The following is a 13,141-nucleotide window of genomic DNA, read 5'->3' on the forward strand; positions in this document are numbered from 1 at the left end:
GGCTTAGCAACTATGCGGAGATAGATGACTCATCGCTGATTACCTAACTTTTACTGTTTAGGACATACTGGAGGGCTACCATAGTAATACCATAGTCATAACTAGTACACTGTCTTAGATCTTATACAATACAGCAAAGGATGTCCATGGTATAAACAGCTTCAGAGACAGCTTGATATCTAAAGAGCGCCATCAGACTTCAAAATGAACTCATTTTCGTCTGGAATGTAAACCTCTTTCGGACAGGGGAAATATTGCCCCAAATAGGACGATTCTAGACTGAAATGAATACTTGGAAATAGACTGCAATGCGGACTTATATCCTTCTAAAATTGTTGGACAACCCTACTCCAATGGGTAAATTCTAGAGTGAACATAAGTCACCCTTGGGCCTTGGCCAAGTCCACCATTTAGTCATCCTTGGCCTACTACGCCTGAAGAACCTGGGAAGACAGGGAATCCAACCTCACATCTTCTCCTCGTACCACATCTTTACATTCACATTCTACCACACTTCCCCACTTAACCTTATGGAGTCTTTGATCTTATTTACCATCCGTCTATCAATACTACCCAGATAGCCGGCACAATGGCCTCCGAGGCGGCCTTTGCCTACCATGAACCCTCTATCAAAACAGTCCTCAACTACACTGGATTTCTCCTGGTCCTCAATATAGCCAACACCTGTCTAGATAAGCTCTTATACTGTGGACTCATTGGCCAACTTTTCATCGGTGTCCTGTGGGGTACACCAGGTGCAAAATGGCTCGACCGAGAGACAGAAACTGTTATCCAGCAGATTGGCTACTTGGGCTTGATTTTGCTGATCTATGAAGGTGAGTACTCTCATAGTAAACTGCTAAAATTAAACATTGACGAAGGCTAGGTGGTCTGTCAACTTCATTCAAGGCCCTGAAGGCAAATGTCCTTCTCTCAGCGGCCGTGGCCTTGACCGGCATTTGTGCCCCAATGGGCCTATCATTCATTCTTATGGAACTTGCATTGGCCACGCCCCTTCAAGCGTTCTCAGCTGGCGCAGCATTGAGCGCAACGAGTCTAGGAACAACCTTCACCATCCTCTCTACCACGCAGCTGACCACCACACGGCTCGGCACTGTCACTACAAGTGCCGCGATGCTAGACGATGTAGTGGGTCTCGTTATGGTCCAAATAATATCCAACCTTGGCGGAAACTCCTCATTCAGTGTGGTAACCGTCATACGTCCGGTCTTTGTGTCACTGGGATTCGCCATTGGCCTACTGCTGCTATGCGCATTTTGCTTGGAACCGGTGCTGAAAATCGCGATTCAACATAGAGCGTGTCTTCCAGACTTTGCAGGCTCGGCGGAATTCGCATTTCTGGCGCAGACGTGTGTACTAGTTGGCATAGTGGCTGGCGCAACCTATGCCGGTACCTCGAGCCTTTTTGCCGCGTATCTTGCCGGTGTCATTGTTTCTTGGTTCGATGGGTTGGTCGCTGAATCGAAGCAACACACTACTTCAGAGTCATCGGCTGCCCAGGGGCATTCTATTTCACCCCAAGAGAACGTTTCCCCTCGCACAAGCTCTCATGATGCGAATGAGCTTGACAGGTCTGACTCCCGGCCTACTCAACAGACCGAAAGCCCCCAGCATATTACCGGTGAAATCATCTACGAGAGATACTACAAAGAGCCTACTAACCGCATCCTTCTTCCCCTGTTTTTTGTAAGTTGTTCTTGATCCCAATAGTTACTCGCAAAAGGATTTGTACTAACACAATCAGGCATCCATTGGATTTGCAATTCCAATCACTAAAATGTTCTCCGGCCAAGTCGTCTGGCGTGGCATGATCTATGCCGTCCTAATGGCAATCGGAAAAATGATTGCTGGACTCTGGCTCGTTCGATTCTCATCCAATCCCATAGCCGGTCTTGTATCCATCATCAGAAAGCCGTTTGCTTACGCCCATTCTTGCGCCAAACGGCAATCCCACAAAGCCCCAAAGAAAAAGAATAATTCCGAGAACACTCAAGTATCTAACGCAACAGCCGATCATAGCGTGAGCCATAGCAGTTCCCACAACGATGAGTCGCCTACGCCTGCGCCGCCTTCGCAACTCTCTATGCCTCCCAAGCCCAAGTCTCTGTACCCGCCCTCCATTTTGGGCTTGGCAATGGTTGCCCGGGGCGAAGTGGGATATCTAATTGCGTCCATCGCCGAGAGTCAGGGGATATTTTCCAGTGGGTCATCGGAGGGACCTTCTGAGATCTACCTAGTGGTCATCTGGGCAATCACACTTTGCACCTTGGTGGGACCCATTCTGGTCGGAACACTGGTCAAACGCGTGAAAACGTTACAGATGTCTAGGGAGCGAGGATCTGATCCTCTTGGGGTGTGGGGTATCTAGAACATGTAAGCATACGAAGCAGCATACAAATGAGGTCCAGCAAGATGGGCAAGTGTATCAAGGTCGAAGCGACGGGGAATTCCAAGGTTTGTATTTACTCCAACTCCCTTGATGCCCAGGTTTCCTCCCAATACATAAAAGATACCAAACAAGAGAGAAAAATAAATAAAAAGAAACATGAACGTAGAAAGCTTCCTCCGGGATATCCCCACCAAAGCCAGAACGGCATTCTGCAAATCCACCAACGCCCGAGAACCACCTAAATCCATTTTGTGGAAAGCTCCAAGTGAAACATCAATAGATAGACAATCAAGCAGCCAAGTCGCCAAAGCCACCATTAATACCGAAGAACTGGAACCAGTCTTCAACGTTCAGCGTAGTCGGCGCAGTAGGCCCACTGCGAGAGCTACTACTCCAATTATCATTATCTTGGCTGGTAGCATCCATCGCAGCCCCGCTCATCGTCCCATCAAGACCTTGCATGGGAGGCCATGGGTGTTGCTGTTGTTGCTGGCCCTCCATGAACATCTGTGGTGGATGAGGGGGCATGCCCATGGCGCCGGGGATGCCAGACATCATGGGCGGACTGCCTTGTGAAACAGACATGCTGCGGCCGTGTACAGGCTGATTGTTCAACACTGGAGGGCGGGGCGGCATGCCAGGCATTTGAGGTGGAATTTGCATATTTGGATCAACAGATGTCGATGGCGGTTGAGGCGAGGTCAGCTCGGGGAAGAAAGCTGTGCCATCTGGGAACAGCTGGTCGGGCTGGAAGTTTTCCCAGAGAGAGGGAGAGAGATTGGGGGAGGTACGAGTAACGAGGAAGAAGTCCGGGGGAGTGGCGGGGAGGGAGAATTGACCATTGAAGGGTGTTGTGGGTCGGGTGTTGGCACGCGAGTTTCCAGTTCCGGTCATTGGGTCGTGGGGAGCGCGGTGTGGGTGGGGGGACTGTTGCCCACCAAGTGAAGGTTGGTTCAACTCCCGCGAGGGTGTGACGGCAGGGGTCTGAGGTCGGGAGCGCTCGTATGATACAGGCGGCGTAGGGCCGCCGCCATTTGGCATGCCGAGATCCATGTCATCGAATTTGCGCTTCGGAGGTTCGGGCTTCTTAGGCGCGGTCTCGCCGTGTCGAGAGGCACGCTGGTGTCTCCGACCAGCGGCCTTCTGAAGTCGCTCTTCCAACACCTTGTTCCCGAGGATAGACTCGAAAAGGGTGTTCACCATCTTGGCAACCAGCCAAACCTTTGATACGTCCTTGAGGGCCAACATACACACGTTGATTCTTTCCTGGCATGTAGCCACGATAGAAGGAACCGATGAACGCATTTGATATACGTGCATGATCAGTGCAGAGAACAAGCTGTACACGATGAATGCCGGGGTATACCGGATCTCACCATGTGCCTGAAGGTTCTCAACAATAGATGTGATCATACCAGCAGCCTGGAAGGCAATTGTGCGTGAAGGGTAAGCCATTTCCTCAACTCGGTAATTGTTGGGTGCGGACGACGCGGGTGGCATATGGGCTCTGTGTAGCAGACAGAGCGTTGTGTAGTAGTTCGAATGTAAGAGAGCCGCCCAGAAGTGATGCCGCGATCGTTGCCAGCATACTTCCTTGGGGCAGTTTTGCAACCAATCCGCCAGTGCCATATCAGAATGGGTGAGATCCATGGCGTTCATGCGCCGGGACTTGGAAGCCACGGAGTATTGCTGTGACAGGACCAAACCCATGATCTCACAGAGCTTAACATATTGCAAGAAGAATTGAACGTGGACTGGGTCGGCGGGGTACTCAGCAGGACTGTCGAGTTCGTCCTCGATAAAGTCGTCCTCGGTTACCATCTCTACATCCGAATCGTCTGTGTTGATTCCGATGGGCCGTCCCAACGCGACGGCCACGGAACGATCACGAGTGAACAAAGTCCACCAGATTCTCTTCCAGAGTCTCTTATCTGGTTTATTGAGCTGAGACATCTCGACACTGCGGTGCATTCCAGAGCCTTGGGCGACAACCATTGCAACTCGCGTCCAATAGAACACATTCTTCGTTACATCTGAGATCAGTTAGAAGAGCCCAAATTGAGCATGCGGCTAATGGAGCCTACCTTCAGGTCCCTCCCAGTACCAACCCAAAAGCACAAGTGCTTGCACAATGGTGACACGATCATCTTCATAGTTAGCATCATAAAGCGCCTTGGCGCGCTTGTAGAAGGTCATGGCAGCGGGAGTCGTTGAGCCGTTCGCATCCATAAGCTGCTGGTTGGTACAGACTCTTGATCCTGCCAGCAGGATCGCCTGTAACAACAACAGCGAGGGTGGGTTCTTGGGGTCACGGTAGTGACGCATGAATCGACTCTTGTTGATGATGGGTACCACCGGAGCCACCCATTTGAAGTACGCCTCAACCAACTCATCGCACAGCTGTTTAGGTGGGAGCAAAAATGCACCTCGCTGGTGCAAAATGTCAATCTCCAAGTTGTCCAAGTCGGTCAGACGCGCACGGGACCCTCTGACGTTCGGTGGGAGCGGGTAATGCACGACATCTGTGGTCCCATGGCGATCTTGTACCAAAAGCGACAGGTTAGATGACTCGCCCAAGTAAGCCACCCGGCCAGCCTCTTTGATCGGAGCACGAGCGAACTTTGGCTTCATGAACTGCGCATACGCGTTATTGGCCGAAGCCTCTTGCGCAGCCTCGGCCTCGGAGAGGGCTGTGGTGGGCATGCCCTCCACGCCCATGCGGTTGTTCCGATATCCAAAAGCATTGTTCTTCTCCTCCGGCTTAGAGCCTCGTTCGGGTTCCTTGGGGGCAGAGATCGAACCGGAGCGCGGGTCTGGATTCTCGGGGTCGGTCGGTCGGAAGTGCGCGACCGCAGCGTCGACGAGGGAGGAGGCGGATTGAGGCGGACTGTCTCCGTAACGACTGTCTTCTTTGGTCTTGCTCTGATTGGTCTTCTTCCGTTTCGGTGAGGGGATCTTGCATTCGATCGAGAAAGCAACACAATTGGTGCACGGCACTCCTAGACTAGCTGCATCACAGCGTACCTATTACCGAGTCAGGCGCCGAACGTTAGGGGAAAAGAATGATGTGCGACCGAAATAAACTCACCTTTCGAGCATGGCAGGTCTGAATACGGCAAAGAAAAAAAAAAATGTCAGTGATGTGCTCCCAAAGTGATATATCGTATGCACTGCGATAAGCAACTGAGCCGAGGTGCGTTGAGAACCTCGGCAGAGTCGCGTTCCCCTCGAAACGAAAAAAATCAACGTACCTCACACGCGCGTGATGCACGTTGTCTGCGATTAGATAAATGGTTAGCCAGCGCACGCTATAAATGCTTAATTTCCAGGTCTTCCGTGAGGTCGACACTGCCCCTGTTCCAGGTCCCAGGCTTCCCAGTTCCCAGGCCTCCACGGCCCCGCGCATCTCGCATCTGGGCCCCATCCTCCCCCATCACGGCGATCTAGCCTCGTAGATATGAACCATCGCAGGAAGCGCTCACCTTCTAAAACTCAGTGGTTGGCCTTGTGGACCATTGCGCACCGTGATACCCGAAGTACCCGTCGAGCCAGCATTGCTCGGGGCTGGGCTACCTTGGCCATCCGACAGATCTTGATATTCAGTGCTCATTGCCACACCGTCTCCATCCAGTTTCGGGGTAGGCGCAGAGGACGAAAAGGGAACACGGTCGGAAAGCGATCTCAGGGTATCGGGTGGACTAAGTACTCCTAGCGAATGCGCGGAGACGCCACGCGAGGCAGAAAAAGAAGAAAGAAAAGGAACAGGAACAGAAAAAGAAAAAGGACCGGAACTACCAGGGAAGAAGAACGTAGGTAGAAGTGTCGAGTGTAGAGGGGGAGGAAAGAGAAGAATATCAAAGCGACCGTTAGGCTGTGGCAATTAGCTTCCCAAGGTTGGAGGTCATTTGGTCAGCACTTTGCTTGACCAACTTCACTTCTACTTTCTTGACCTCTTTCTCGAACTCTTTCAAGTCTTGTATTGCGCCCAATTCATTTCTATTTGGTTTTTTCTTTTTCTTTTTCAATTCATCGGATTTTTATTCAATGTCAGCCTGCTGAACCATCTTAACACAATAGGGGGAAGCCCATTGATATAACCCTCCCCACGCTAGCTCCAAATTTGCATCCAGAACCGGTGTGCAGGGAACCGAAAGATGGAGTGATCGACAGAGGGGACTGGATTTCCAGGAGTACAAGGATGAGTACGGAGTACTCTGTGACATTGCTTCAACTCCGATCAGTCAGTCTACGAGCTGGCTAGCTGGTCACCAGCTGTTCCCCAGCTATCAATCAGCAATCGCCTATTGCTAATATGTCCAAGGTGAAAGACCAACAGACCACGGGCAGAACACCCAAACACCCAGGGACGCTAGGTCGACTTTCCCTATTTAGGGGGGTCTTGCTCCACACTGCGTGGAAATATCATATCCCCGGCCTTCAGCCTCCACTCGGGACGATCACCCCGAGTATCGTGACGTCCTTTTGGCCCGCGCTAGCTGGGCTGCTACGGTGGCCACACGACTGGTACAATTTACATACTACACTGCTTTGCTGCAAGTGCTGCACGATCTATGGATACCCTACTGTCCCGCCACGCGAGTACGGTTCGCCGGAATGTCGGAGATATAGCATACTGCAGATTGGGACACGGGCCATTGTGTCATGCGGTGTGACTGAGTTCTATTATGTACGTAGTACACACTGGCCACAGCTTATGTAGCTTCTGTATGACTGCTGGTGGCTTAATACCTTGGAGTATACTCAGTGGGCATGGAATGCCCAGTGGCACCCCCATTGAAATTGGACTTGGAGATGTGTACATCCATGGACCATGGATTGAGTCTTCACGCACTGACACCAGTCTATGTTTCAGCCCAGTTGCAGAGTGGTAGATCATTATAGCCAATTGCCATTGTTTCCAACCCACTCACACCTATCGAAGTCAAAATACGGATTGCGGGGGAAGAAAACGGGGACCAGAATTCAATCTGCGGGGAATTTACGGGGAACAAAAAGGCCCCCAAGATCCTTCAATAAGTGACAAGTGACAAATGACAAGTGGCAAGTGACTGGAAAGGTGAGAAGGCAAACAGCCACTTTCCACTGGCCAAACACCTGTGATACCTCGGTAAGTCCAGCTTTGACCAATCAGAGGGCTCAGCTGTCGAGATCGGCTTGGATCAATGGCGCCGATTTTCACGTTCGCTTCAATCCGATGTCAGGCACCGGCTCATTCGGAGCAAAGCGGGAACGACCTGCTCGCCTGGGGCTGGGCCCCAGGCTGATCGGACGTATGTTTGCGTCCGTGGCCACTGAGAAGGTCGAAGTGGAGAGAAACAATTATATTGGGGATCGATCAGATCTCGGCCGGATAGGGTAGATTCTCCGAGCCTCTATGGGGTATGTTTAAAATACATAAATTTCCAATTAAATGCAAATGCAAAGAATCCATGGGTTGGGGAAGTCGGGTCGACGTTATGATATGCTACTTCTGTCTACCTGGCCGATTTGCCCCTGCCCTTGCTGCGGGACTTGGACTTGGACTGTTTGGTCCCATTGGACTGGGCCTTCTTTGGTTCCTTGCGTTCCTCGTGGCCACATTCGGTGGCTTGGTCGATGGTCTCGACTACTGCGGACCCGACAGCCGTGATCACGGGGAAATGCACGCCACTGACGAACAGCTCACTCAGGAACTCGAGACCAGCCACAAAAGTGCACAGGGCACTTGCAATGCAGAAATGGCTAATGGTCATGCCGATGTCGAGCCAAGAGCCTTCATCTCGCACCATATAAAAGAAGTTGAGCGTCATAATGTCAGAGATGGCCATGACGACCATGAAAAGCGCGCTGGGCGCGACCTCCAGGCGACGGTTGAGAATGCCTAGGTTGGCACTGATGATGGCGAAGGGGATGAGGATCTGGAGAATCAAAAGCGCACCTTGAGCGAAGGGGTCAAAGACAGGAACCAGCCGGCGAACACTGTCGAGGGAGAATGTCGAGATAGAGGCAACATTTCCTGTGCTAAAGAAGGCGGATTGTAGGAGGAAGAAGAAGAAGAGCGCAACGCGGACATCAGATAGAGTCAGAGCGCGGTAGTAAAATGTCTCGCCGTTGACGGTCGTCGAGGCCGTATTCTCCGGCTGTGCGGTGGGGTCGTTGCCAGAACTTTGCTGCTTAACCACACCAGATCCTGTGTGGATGTAGATGGCGTGTTCGAGACGAACCCAAGTTACAATGGTCATACAGAACACAAAGTAGAATAGCCCTTCCCAGGAGATCGTGAGGATGATGAATGTTGGTGAGAAGGTCAGGAAGATGATCATGAGTCGATGAAGATAGTTGCTGTTGGGATATAAGCGGTGGAGGAAGGGTAGACCCAGGGATGCCACTGGAGTCCGGTTAGTATTGCTGTCTCGCACACCGAAGGGCCTTAGACTACGTACCAAATACAACCCATCCAACAACAAGGTTCCCGAATGGCAGACCTTGGCGAGCCTGCAGGGAAAACACAGACGATCGAGTGACAATGACTGCAAGTAGAACCATGCCAAGCTGGATTCCCATGATGACCCGCGAACCGACACGGCCTATGGCAGTGGGTTCTTTGGGTCCAATAATGGCGTCCTCAAACAGTAGATATAGGATTCCGGTGAGGAACATGGCCAATCCACCATAGGTACTGAAAACAGAAACAGTTAGCCAAGAACCGAGTGATGAAGAAGGAGGGGAGCTCACATTGTATCAATGTTTTCAACCTTGATAACCGGTAGAAGAGTGAAGGAACTCATCAGTCCACAACCAAGAACCCAAGTAGCTGTGAGGGTCGCATGGCTGCGAACGAAGCCGAAGCCATGAACCGCAGGCCAAAATGCTCCCAAAGCAAAACACACTGTGAAAATCTCGCGATGGAAATAAGACTGTACCATAGCCTCCATCACGCCGAGGAATGCCAAAAATTGAAGGCCAAATTTGATATACCCAGTCAAGGAGCGAACGTGGCCCAGAACAATTTCACGGCCTGCAACCAAGGCCTTGCGGCGTGCGAAAACTTCTTCCCAGAAATAGACTGGGAAGAACGCATAGAAATAGTAACGCCATGAAGAACCCTGGTACAAGAATATCGAGAACAAGGCGACCAAGATTGACGAGAAGAATGAGATACTCGCCGTCGTGCGGTGGGTGTCTGATGTGCCGTGAAGAACGTGCAGGTCAATCACCGTAGTCAATGCATACGCGATCCAACCTAGATATCCGACAGAGACGATGGTGCGCAAAAATAGCCAGTCATAGGTTTGCAAGTAACGCAGACCTTCGAGGGCGGCGCGGAAAGATTCAGCAGACAGATATATAGCCTCGTCAAACTCGCCCTTGGAGATGAAGGCCTCGATGTTTTCCAGCCGGTATTCAGGTGAATTCATGTGGTTGCCGGACAGCAACTCATACGGCACATACCGGAGAACGGCGTTGCTCTTCTGCTCTTCTTTAACACGGTACATCTCCATAACACCCCTAGTGTTGGCCAAGGCAGCCTGGGCTTTCTCTTCAGGGCTCGCGCTGATGAAGTCCAACGGCAATTGACCAACCGAGTTGACAGGGAAATCCAGACCCACCAGGTACGCCATGAGCGCGGCAACATCGGCCTGTGCGACATCATGGCGGCGGACCTGGTCGAAACCCCAATCGGCGGAAAAGCCATCCTCGTGGCCAGGAGCAATACCGCTTGTCGCATACTGCGGGTGCGCAACACCAGATCCCCATGCAACCAGCGGCGTTCGCGTGTTATCGGGGTGACCGTCTCCGTGACTGCCAGTGTCACTCATACCGTGATCTGCGGTGAAGACAAAGGCAGTCTTGTCGTCGCCATAGAAATCATCCACCAATTTGGTGACGGACTCAATTCCGCGATCGACAACCTGGATATTGTGCAAGTACTCGTTTGAGTAGGGGCGGAAAGAATGGCCGGTTGTATCCAATCCAAGCAGGTGGAGGAAGAACACCAACTTGTCGTCCCGCAGCTTGCGGTCCAGCTCCGGATCGGTCTTGGCCGACTCAAAGAGCCCATGGACCTTGTCAAAGACCCATGTGTCTAGATGTGTCGCATCCACGGTGAAATCCTCCGCCTCTTCACTGTACGTATCCGCGTCCACTCTCCCGGGTACGGCACCCTCCTTGAACATGGGGAGAATGTCGGGACTACCCCAGCTCCAAGTATGTCTGCTCTGGTTGAAGACGCTGTCGAAATCAACTGGGTTCAACTTCCATCCGGTGGTCACGGCGGAGACATCCTCATAGAGACCGGCGATCAGCGCAACATGACCAGGGCGAGATTCAGTGGGCACACGGGTATGAGAAACTCCGAATGTTCCATGCGATAGGACCTTTGAGCGAATGAATGGCGACAGACGGATCAATTCGTCGTTTGCAGGATCGGCGCCGGGGGACGGGTCAGGGAAAGCTTGGAAGGCCTTGTCGGCGCGGAGGCCGTCGGCGACAAATAGGACGAGTCGTTTGGCTGGGGCGGGAGTTCCGGAGGGTCTTTCCACGCCATGCGATTGCATGCCACTCACAATTGGGCTGACGAAGTAGATATCGAAGATTGAATATGTATAGATCAGGTGGAAAACCACGGCGAGGGCCAGGAACCCGACGCGGCCGAGACGCGCCATGATGTGTTGCTCCTCTCGGGGTGATTTGAGGAAGTAAAAGAGTGGAAGTGGTCCACTACCACCAAATAAGTTGAGAAGAAAGGAGAAACGAGCCCTGAAGGTAATGGGCAAACACAACACGTCAACTGCCAGGGAACCTTGGCGGTGAGCCAATCACAGCCTGTCAATTGCACCATGTACCGCGTCGGCTTAACAGAGGTTTACTACGCTGCTTACACACTTTCACTCCACTACAACAGATGCAACTTTGGATGAATACATTGCTATGAATTGCGAATCCCCTAAACGCCATGAACCAGACGCCAATAACACAATATAATGAATAACTGCTTTTACGCTGCAAGCGATCGCCGCTTGGTCAGGGCATCAATGACGCGCGTATAGAACTTGGCAGCCTGTCCACGTTTGAAGGTGATATCCACCGTCAAGAAGTCGGGTAGCATGTTCACCAAGTCACGATCACGATTGGCATCGAGGAGGGGCAAGTATTGGAACTCTGTGTTGTCAAAGTCGGCGGATGCCTTTGGCACGGCCAAGTGGAAATGAAGAGCTGCAAGGAGGTTAGAACAAAGCCAATTAAGCTGTAACAAAAGAATCAACAAAAGAGCCACTTACTTCCATTGATTCCAGTCTGGATACAGTCGTAGACATGGTCGGAATCCTTGTCCTTGACATCACGGATGATCAGTCCTGTCAAGTCGCTGTATAGATCTTCCTTGAGCTGGGCAAGTTGGGCTGCCTGTGCCGCTTCAGCGTTGGCAGCGGCATTCGCGCGGTTGGCCGGGCCACCCTTGATGGCGCTGCCAGGGACCTTGGAGGCACCCTCAAGACTGGCGGCTGTGTTGCGGGCTGCTGCGAGCTTGGTATGCAGCGCCTTAGTTTCAGATTGTGCAGAGGCAAGCTGTGCGTGTGTCTCATCGGCACTGGTCTTGAGTCGAGTTATTTCTGCATCGCGGTCCTTGAGCTGCTTGGTGAGTCCGCGGCTCTGCGTTCCTAACTTACGCTGAGCATCCAGCTCAGCCCTCAATGAGGCGACCAATTCATTTGATGCTGAAAACAAAACATGTCAGTTGATTCGCTCGATGGAAGATGCATGTATCCATCAGCTTGAAGACATACCTTTGGTGATAGCTTCGTTCTGCTTGCGCAGCTTCTCCATATTGGCATTGGCCTCCACGATTCCGATCTCACGGAGATTGCGGTATTTGATGTCCAATGCGTCATGCTTCTTGGTAAGCTCGCCGAGCCTGCGCCTCAGCTCCGGGTCACCACCCTGTTCCAAGTCGGATTTGCGCTTATTAGGAGAGTCTTGTGGATTGCGAAGCAGGGATGGCCGGAAGCTGCGATGTTTCTGTGGGGACATGGAGCGGCGAGTCGGGTCGGGGAAGACCGACTCTTCTACTGCAATCTGTTGTGTCTCCTCCACCTCGGTGTTCCGTCTCCCGGGAGCTGCTGCACGAGGAACTGGACTGGGCTCAGGTTGTTCTTCGTTGTCCTCTGGGACGCTTGCTTGTCGAGCTGTTTTGGGAGTATATTCAAATTCATCGTCTACTTGGAGTTTTTTCGCTGCCCCCGCACGAGCTGTTGCTCGTCCACGTTTGGCAGCGGGTGCAGCCTTGGCCTTTGTAGTTCTCGCGGGCTTCCGTGTGGTCTTTGAGTCCTCAGGGTCTTCGTTCTCCTGGTCTTGTGTAGTGTCGTTGGCCGGCTCTAGGTCCTCTGCTTCTTCCTCGGCAGCCTGTACGGCGTCCTGCGATGCGCGGCCACTTCCTTTAGGTCGTCCTCGGCGGGTGGATTTCCTTTCTGCGGGAGCTTCCAGTTCTGTCACAGCAGCCGGTTGTTTCTTCGCTCGTGTAGACTTGACGGGCTTTGTTTCGGGCGCGCTCTCGTCGGAAGTACGCGGTCGACCTCTTCGTTTTTTGGCAGGAGGCTCTGCTTGTGGATCTTCTTTGTTTAGCTGCATTAAATCCTCATCATCTGAGCCAAGCAGCCCAGAAATTTGGGAGGTCGCTTTGCGTTTGGGCATGGTGCAGTGGAATATAAGAGACGTGCAGGCATAGCTCGTCGC

General features: G+C 52.1%; 4 protein-coding genes across 4 annotated transcripts; 1 reads left to right on the forward strand and 3 right to left on the reverse strand.

The window, feature by feature from the left end:
* Window positions 1-589: 589 nt before the first annotated feature.
* On the forward strand, window positions 590-2,389 carry N7506_009572 (cation:proton antiporter; the record flags this gene model as incomplete). The annotated part of the gene is made up of 3 exons (XM_056958865.1): window positions 590-836; window positions 887-1,707; window positions 1,766-2,389. 3 exons carry the CDS (start codon window positions 590-592, stop codon window positions 2,387-2,389), a joined length of 1,692 nt encoding a protein of 563 aa, XP_056808255.1.
* A 309-nt stretch (window positions 2,390-2,698) lies between these two features.
* On the reverse strand, window positions 2,699-6,020 carry farA (CeGAL family transcription factor; the record flags this gene model as incomplete). Its single annotated transcript, XM_056958866.1, has 5 exons — window positions 2,699-4,443; window positions 4,495-5,434; window positions 5,499-5,516; window positions 5,662-5,686; window positions 5,893-6,020. 5 exons carry the CDS (start codon window positions 6,018-6,020, stop codon window positions 2,699-2,701), a joined length of 2,856 nt encoding a protein of 951 aa, XP_056808256.1.
* Window positions 6,021-7,905: 1,885 nt separating this feature from the next.
* Window positions 7,906-11,076, reverse strand: N7506_009574 (mannose-ethanolamine phosphotransferase MCD4; the record flags this gene model as incomplete). The annotated part of the gene is made up of 3 exons (XM_056958867.1): window positions 7,906-8,798; window positions 8,854-9,089; window positions 9,146-11,076. The coding sequence occupies 3 exons, from the start codon at window positions 11,074-11,076 to the stop codon at window positions 7,906-7,908; spliced, it is 3,060 nt and encodes a 1,019-aa protein (XP_056808257.1).
* A 332-nt stretch (window positions 11,077-11,408) lies between these two features.
* N7506_009575 (putative chromosome segregation protein (Pcs1)) lies at window positions 11,409-13,099 on the reverse strand (the record flags this gene model as incomplete). Its single annotated transcript, XM_056958868.1, has 3 exons — window positions 11,409-11,626; window positions 11,692-12,126; window positions 12,196-13,099. 3 exons carry the CDS (start codon window positions 13,097-13,099, stop codon window positions 11,409-11,411), a joined length of 1,557 nt encoding a protein of 518 aa, XP_056808258.1.
* Window positions 13,100-13,141: the final 42 nt, after the last annotated feature.

This window comes from Penicillium brevicompactum (genome assembly GCF_028827555.1).
Source record: "Penicillium brevicompactum strain IBT 35665 chromosome Unknown utg000006l_segment0_segment0, whole genome shotgun sequence".
NCBI classification, from domain to species: domain Eukaryota; kingdom Fungi; phylum Ascomycota; class Eurotiomycetes; order Eurotiales; family Aspergillaceae; genus Penicillium; species Penicillium brevicompactum.